Source organism: Pagrus pagrus (genome assembly GCF_965226575.1).
Source record: "Pagrus pagrus genome assembly, chromosome: 2".
NCBI classification, from domain to species: Eukaryota; Metazoa; Chordata; class Actinopteri; order Spariformes; family Sparidae; genus Pagrus; species Pagrus pagrus.
In genome coordinates, this window is record NC_140186.1 from 5,909,510 (window position 1) to 5,916,477 (window position 6,968).

The 6,968-nt window shown below is 42.9% G+C and overlaps 1 protein-coding gene across 2 annotated transcripts; it reads left to right on the forward strand.

Annotated features, from left to right (window-relative positions):
• Positions 1-564: 564 nt before the first annotated feature.
• Positions 565-6,431, forward strand: LOC311250081 (dnaJ homolog subfamily A member 3, mitochondrial-like). Of its 2 annotated transcripts, XM_084341588.1 has the most exons (12): positions 566-811; positions 1,645-1,781; positions 1,896-1,979; positions 2,060-2,269; positions 2,452-2,604; positions 2,750-2,897; positions 3,500-3,564; positions 3,666-3,794; positions 4,000-4,115; positions 4,514-4,608; positions 4,738-4,879; positions 5,462-6,431. In XM_084341588.1, the coding sequence occupies exons 1-11, from the start codon at positions 607-609 to the stop codon at positions 4,863-4,865; spliced, it is 1,470 nt and encodes a 489-aa protein (XP_084197714.1). In that variant the 5' UTR covers positions 566-606; the 3' UTR covers positions 4,866-4,879; positions 5,462-6,431. The 2 variants fall into 2 exon arrangements, with proteins under 2 accessions (XP_084197715.1, XP_084197714.1); XM_084341589.1 differs by lacking the exon at positions 4,738-4,879 and having other exon boundaries at positions 565-811.
• The last annotated feature ends 537 nt before the right edge of the window (positions 6,432-6,968 follow it).

Here is a 6,968-nt window from a genome sequence, read left to right on the forward strand (position 1 = left end):
TGTTATTTTGTTTTCATAGTTTGAAAAGTACGGAAGCCTTAAGTGGTCATAGGGTCGAACATATTATTTCTTCCGTTTTTCTGTGATAACGAGTTAAATTTTATTTGTTTTTATGTCAAAACAAACGTTGTTTTTGTTATTTTGAAAAAAAAATGTAAAATGTTGACTAAAAACGCATTTTAAACTTATATAATATTGTTTATTATTTGTGTTGAAATAATGTTTGACCCCCGGCTGTTTAGGGCTTCCGTAGAAAAGTAACGTCACCTCAGTTTCACCCTGAAGTTGCCAGACCCAAATATTGAATCCACCTCCTCAGTTTCTTTACAGACTCATTGGGGTGAAACATCAGCTCTGGGCTGTTATGACTGAATAATAAGAATTTAATAAATCTAACACATCTAAGCTGAAACTACAGATTGATGCAAGCCTTGTTAGTTAAAAACCTACAATGCATCCCCACCAGAACTTTACCTCTAGAGATAAAACACCCTGAAGACAAACAACCTGCAAAGTGAGTTTCTGCAGGATCCCCCTCCTCAGGGTCAGTGCTCAAAACCCGCACATGCGCAGACCGCCGCCGCTGACACCGGTAGTGACGTTAAAATGGCGTCCTCCGCTGCCCGGCTCACTACACGCTGGTTGTCGGCATCAGTTTCTTCTGGGCACCGTAGCGGTCTTTTTCTGAATGTCTCCTCCAGACACGGAGGAGTTTATTCAGCCACGATATCGCAGACGCACCGGGGAGGGTTAGCGGTTAGCCTGAGCTCCTGGACGCACCGCAGTGACGTGACATTGAGGGGACTGACAGGTGAGACAGCTAGCTAACTGTTAGCATAACATGCTGAAAGTTTGTTACATCAGCTGCTCTGTGTCAGTGTTCATGACACGACGACAGTCTGTTGAAGGGAATAAAGCTCAGTGGTGTTCAGCATCGGAGCGTACAGCTAGCTGAATGCTATCATAGTTAGCCTCCGTCTGATTCAGCTGCTCTCTGCAGTATTACATCAGTTACTGCAACAACAGTGACCTTGTCTTCACAGCACCTTTATGCTAGCATCATTTGTTTTTCTTGTCATGTTGTTGTTGGGTTATTTTTTGCATCTAGTCCAGATTCATCTTCAATCGTGTAGCTGTCTTGAATGAATGTCCTGTCAGGGGATTGTAGAGCAACCATGTCAATATAATCAGAAAGTGTAGAAATAGTAGAACAAAACAACAGTTCTGAAGTCCTGACTCTACTTTTCCTTCTTTACATTTACTTTTTAAGATTGCACTTATCGTTCCTCTCAAATATTTACTGGGTGCTTTGCAGTATGGGGTGTGATTTACAAAATAGTGTGTCGTGATCATAAAAATCTGATGCATTCCTGCTCAAAAGAAGCGTGCAACAGGCGTGTCATGATGAAATAGTGTGTCCCAATTGTGTGCATACTGCAGGCAACAGTATGTACTTTGTAAGAGCAGCTGCAGAAAGTAAAAAGACAAAGTATGCGATTCAGAACACACACATCATTTTGTATTTCTTGGCGACATGTTAGGAGCCTTGTTGATGATTCACTGCTACGATTAACAGTAAAAATGATATATGCTTATTTATTGCACTAAAACTTAATAGTCCTGCTCTGGTTCTTTTCTCTGCAGGCACAAGATGTCCCAATGGCACCACCCACCACTCTTTCCACACCAGCAGCAGGTTTGCAAACAAGCAGGACTTCTATGGAGTCCTGGGTGTCGCCCGCACCGCCACACAGAAGGACATCAAGAAGGCTTACTACCAGGTCAGCATAATATTTTGCTGTATCACACTGTTGTGAAAAAATGGTTTGAATCGGATGCCTCCTCGTTCTCTGCCCTCATCTTTCTTCCTACTTTTTTTTTTTTTTACTCTCCAGTTGGCAAAGAAGTACCACCCAGACACCAACCCAGATGACCCAGAGGCCAAAGAGAAGTTTGCCAAGCTGGCTGAAGCCTATGAGGTACAAAACCGATTACATAGAAGTGTCAGAGATAATTTAGCCCCCTCTCCAGTTATTGTCACAGCTGTTTGTGTGTGAAGGTCCTGAGTGACGAGGTGAAGAGGAAGCAGTATGACACATACGGAGCGGCGGGCTTCGACCCAAACCGTGCTGGGGCGAGCCAGCAGCAGTACTACAGGGCAGGGGGGACCAATATAGACCCTGAGGAGCTCTTCAGGAAGATCTTTGGAGAATTTACCGGAGGAATGCACTTCGGAAACATCCACAACATGTTTGAACAGAGGCCCGAGGTCAGAGCTCCCATCGCTGTAGCATCAGCATGTCTTGATATTATACATTAAACCATTATTTTATATGAAGGGCTTTATATTGCTGTTTTTTATTATTTACTTTAAGAATTAGTTAAGAAAACAGACATGCACAGAATGTGACAGGTCATTGAGTTTTGAGTGACATATCTGTTTTCCCACAGTTTGTGATGGAGCTTTCGTTTTCTGAGGCAGCGAAGGGCGCAAATAAGGAGCTGAGTGTGAACATTGATGACGCCTGCCCGAGGTGTGATGGAAAGGGCAACGAGCCGGGCACCAAGGTGTCTCAGTGTCACTACTGCAATGGAACTGGCATGGTGAGTTTCAGGCTGGCAGGCAGCAGCAGGGCCCTTAAACTTCTAGCGCTATCGTCAGGCTCAGTCAGTTTTCTGGAAGGATTTCACTGAACTGTATCACTGTGCTATTAGTCAGCCACATTACTGACTGTGTCGCTCCCCGCAGGAGTCTATCAGCACGGGTCCTTTCATGATGCGCAGCGCCTGTCGACGCTGCGGTGGGAAGGGATCAATCATTGTTACGCCCTGCGCGCTGTGTCGAGGCTCAGGTCAGACCAAGAAGAGGCAGAAGGTCAATGTACCTGTACCTGCTGGTAGGTTCTCACAAGTGACTGATAAGAGATGAGTCAAACTCAGATCTGTTTGAACAAGAACAATATGTAGATCCCTGGCATGTCTCAGTATATTTGAACAAAAAGTTTTTAACTGGCTATGAAACAGTCTCTTCCAAAACAAATCCATGTGCCAGCCAGATCAAGGTCTTTATGACAGGTGGCTGTGGTGTTCATACCCTTTTTGTCCACAAGGGGCCACCACAATCATCAAAAAATGAAAGTTACTTGTAGGAGTTTAGGCTTAATGTGTCAGCAAAACATTGTCCTTTTGTCTTTCTAAATATAACGTTTAACAATATGATATGACAATGTTCTGTTACTGTACAAACTCAAATACTCCAGCTTCATAACACATACTCTGAGTTCACGTTTTTTCAATGATGGTACATCCGATGATCAACTGTGTGTGTCTGCGTCATCGTTTACAAAATCGTCCAAACGTAAATGAAAGACCAAAACGCAACAAGGCAAGGTCTTGATCTTCTGTTTAAACCTGCTTTGATTGTTGACTCTGATTTGAAATAACTGCTACATTATGACCTGTAGAAATAAATACTGATTTTTATGACATTCTCTCACAGGAGTGGAAAACGGTCAGACAGTGCGCATGTCAGTAGGAAGCAAAGAAATCCTCATTACATTCAGGGTGAGTTGTTTTCAGTGTTTTTGAAGCATTTAAGGAGTTCTACCGATGTACTGGAGTAATATAAGAGTTTGAAATGTTGTATCTGATGCGTCTCTGAACAGGTCCAGAGGAGCCCGGTGTTCAAGCGGGATGGAATCAACATCCACTCAGACGTGTTCATCTCAATAGCTCAGGCCATCCTGGGGGGCACAGCGACAGCACAGGGCCTCTATCAAAGCATCAATATAGTGGTGAGTAAGAAGAAGAGCAGCACCGTCAGCGTCAGGCCTCACTTCCCCCTCACAGTTATAAAGCTGGTGTTGAGGCTGCACTGCTCACTGATTCTGGGTCGCAACAACAATTCAATATTCTTGTATTTAAGGTGCTGAAATTTCAGTTTCAGTAGAGCAAATTCCTGTTGTCTGCTCTGTGTTTCTAAGTAAGCTGTGTTTTCAGATTCCTCCCAGCTGCCAGGCTGATCAGGTGATCCGGCTGCAGGGGAAAGGCATCCGGAGGATGAACAGCTACAGCTACGGAGATCACTACGTCCACATCAAGATCAGAGTGCCAAAGTAAAACCCACATTGATTTTCTATGAATGTATGTCAAGACTACTCTGCCCAGCTGTCCCAGATTAATGCCACAGCTATCAAACTATCAGAACCACGATGTGTATGACTTTATCTGCAAGACATCAAGGATTTTCCATGTTGTGTAATGTTGCTGTCATCAAAGTTTTGGATTTGTCTTTATAAATAGTGTTTAATAGTGCAAATACTGTCATCTCCTTTATTATATCTTTTTACCACCCTTTCATGTGAAAATACGTATACTTTAAATAGTTTTATAGTAAATTTTCAATTTGTTTTTCATTTTCTTTGTAAATTATTTTTCCTTGTAAAACCTATTTGGCTGATTCTAATCCAGATTCAGTTTATTTCATTAAAATGTTTCTGGTCTGTTCCTGCAGGAAGTTAACACGTAGGCAGCGCTCCCTGTTGCTGACTTACGCTGAAGAGGAGACGGATGTTCAGGGGACGGTCACCGGAGTCGATCCTTCTGCAGGTGAGAGTTACACACACAGCTGATCATCAATCCAACGTAGTGTGCAGACAGACACGTAGAAACAGATAGTCAGTCAGCTGCCGCAGCGGTGTCAGTAGTTGAGCTAATGCAATGTGCATTTGTGTCCAGGAGGGGGCAGCAGCACTTCAGGGTCTGGTTCGAAGTCGACCGGCTCAGAGGAGGGACAGGACAAGCAGCAGCAGCAGGAGAAGGAAGAAGGAGGCTTCTTCTCTAAACTAAAGAAATTATTCAGCTGACACTCAGGCTGCAGGTGGGAGCTTCTTTCCTGGCACACTGATATGTTGAAAACATAAACATTACATTCAGCAGCACTGTTCAAATAATGAATCCAGTACCATCTCTGCAGTTACATCTCCGGTCGAGTGATTTACTTTCAGAGCACATTTAAAAACAAATGTTAATCAATGTCCTCGTAGAGCTCTGTACCTACACCAAGTTATGTCCTTGATACTGTTACGGGGAATTTTAGTGTTTTATTGTGAGAATTGTTCATATTCTACAATTTTATTTAGATGTTTTTGAGCCTCATTTATTTATTAGAGTCACAATCTTTACATTGGACTGTTTTCAGCCGGGAACATGCTGCAAAATAACAGGATTTAGTGTTCCTCCACCACAATTGTATTCCTGTCTGTAGCAAAAAATACATGATAGCAGTTCCACTGATGTTAAAGATATCAGAAAAAGTGAGATTTACTATCTTGGTGGATAATTCAACTTTTCTTGTTGGATGTTGGACTGAGACTGTCCTCGTGACCTGGCTACAGCTCGTTCTCCCCATGAGAAACCGCTCTAGTTATGTCAGACTGAACTTGCTTTCTTCCCTCTCCAGGTGGAAAACAACGGTAAACATGCTAAAGCAAGAAAAGAAAACCACCGACTGGGCCTCCATGCTGTCTGCCCCTGCTGTGGGGGGATGAGCTGGGAGGAGGAGGAGGAAGAAGAGAGGCAGAGTGGTGTTTGTGTTGACACAGTCGCACATTGTTGAAGCCGCGGTTGGCAAACAGGCCACGACGACGCCAGGTCCACCCACACACACGTACTGACCCGACACCGCAGACAGGTGCTGAGCTGAGAGACTCGAGGACTGCTGGATGAGGAACAAGATGACGACTACAGAGGACTGTTGTTACTGTGGTGGAGTAACTCTCCTGCCTGCGTTCTGTGTTTGAAACCACACTCCTCGTTGAGTCACAAAGTGCTCTACAGACAGTAACTCTCTATTTAATGAAACCAAGTTTAAAAAAAAGTCAGACAAGAATGAAAGGTCAACTTACAAAACAAAAAGAAAGGATGACCGCCCTGTAGCACCCGATGATGTAGTCATTTTGTGAAAAAGGACCTGATCTGAAAATGTCATAAAATGTCTTGACTGATAATGCAGAACCTTTTTCAAGTTGGTTATTTAAAGAAAACCTGTACCAAATGTACTAATTTAGACAGATGTTATAGTTTTAAATGTAATAAGGTTTAAATTATCAGTAAATGTTATCACTACATCATCTGATTGGGACACTGTTATGACCAGCACCTCACTTTTTGGTATATAGTCACTGTACAACTCGGTTTAAAGAATAAAACAGACACATTGGATGATAACTGAAACAAAGTTGATGGGTTTTAGGATAATTACTACAGATAATTTAGTGTTTGTACTCAAATTTAAGACTCGCTGGTTATTAAAGCTTCCAAACATCTGTTCCTGTGAAATGCTACAGCCCTAAATGAAGGGAGTTTGTCTCACTGATACTTTGTTGTTGTTGTGTGTGACAAAAATAAAATTCTGAAGCTTTAAAAATATATTTTACTGTCATTCAGCGTTTATGTTGTAGCACTACAAGTCAACAGTAGATGGCGGTGTGAGTCAGTAATAAGTCACAAATGTCCCGCTTCGCCCTCTCAGTGCTTCTCCAACACTTTCTTCAAAGCTCACACTCTCCAGCCCTCTGACCTCCACCCACTCCATCGCTCTGTGCTGCGTCTGAACAGAAACTTTGAGCGGGTCATCGCGAACATTCGCTGCAGACGGGGGGTTTTCCAGCCGTGGCCAGACTCAGAGTGGTCAGTCTCCACAAACAGGACTTGCGGTGCCTCACACGGGAGAGTTATGATTAAATATGAAGTCACCGTTACATATGGAACAGGCCAGTGGCTGTGTCTTGCATACATTATGGTTACATAATCCAAAACCTTTGGATTATGTAACCATAATAACATAATCACATTATGTTTAAGGACCCTCTGCTGTCTGATAGCTGTTAAGATCTTCCGGTTGGTACTGAGTTTTGACAGAAACCTTCATGTGTTATATATCACGTTAGAGGAATGGAGGACATCTT

What these genes read in the sequence shown, in the direction of transcription:
- LOC311250081 (XM_084341588.1), top strand. Translation starts at nt 607, where the DNA reads ATGGCGTCCTCCGCTGCCCGGCTCACTACACGCTGGTTGTCGGCATCA. An exon ending in TCAAGAAGGCTTACTACCAG is followed by an intron (nt 1,782 to 1,895) that starts GTCAGCATAATA and finishes TTTACTCTCCAG; the next exon opens with TTGGCAAAGAAGTACCACCC. An exon ending in AAATCCTCATTACATTCAGG is followed by an intron (nt 3,565 to 3,665) that starts GTGAGTTGTTTT and finishes GTCTCTGAACAG; the next exon opens with GTCCAGAGGAGCCCGGTGTT.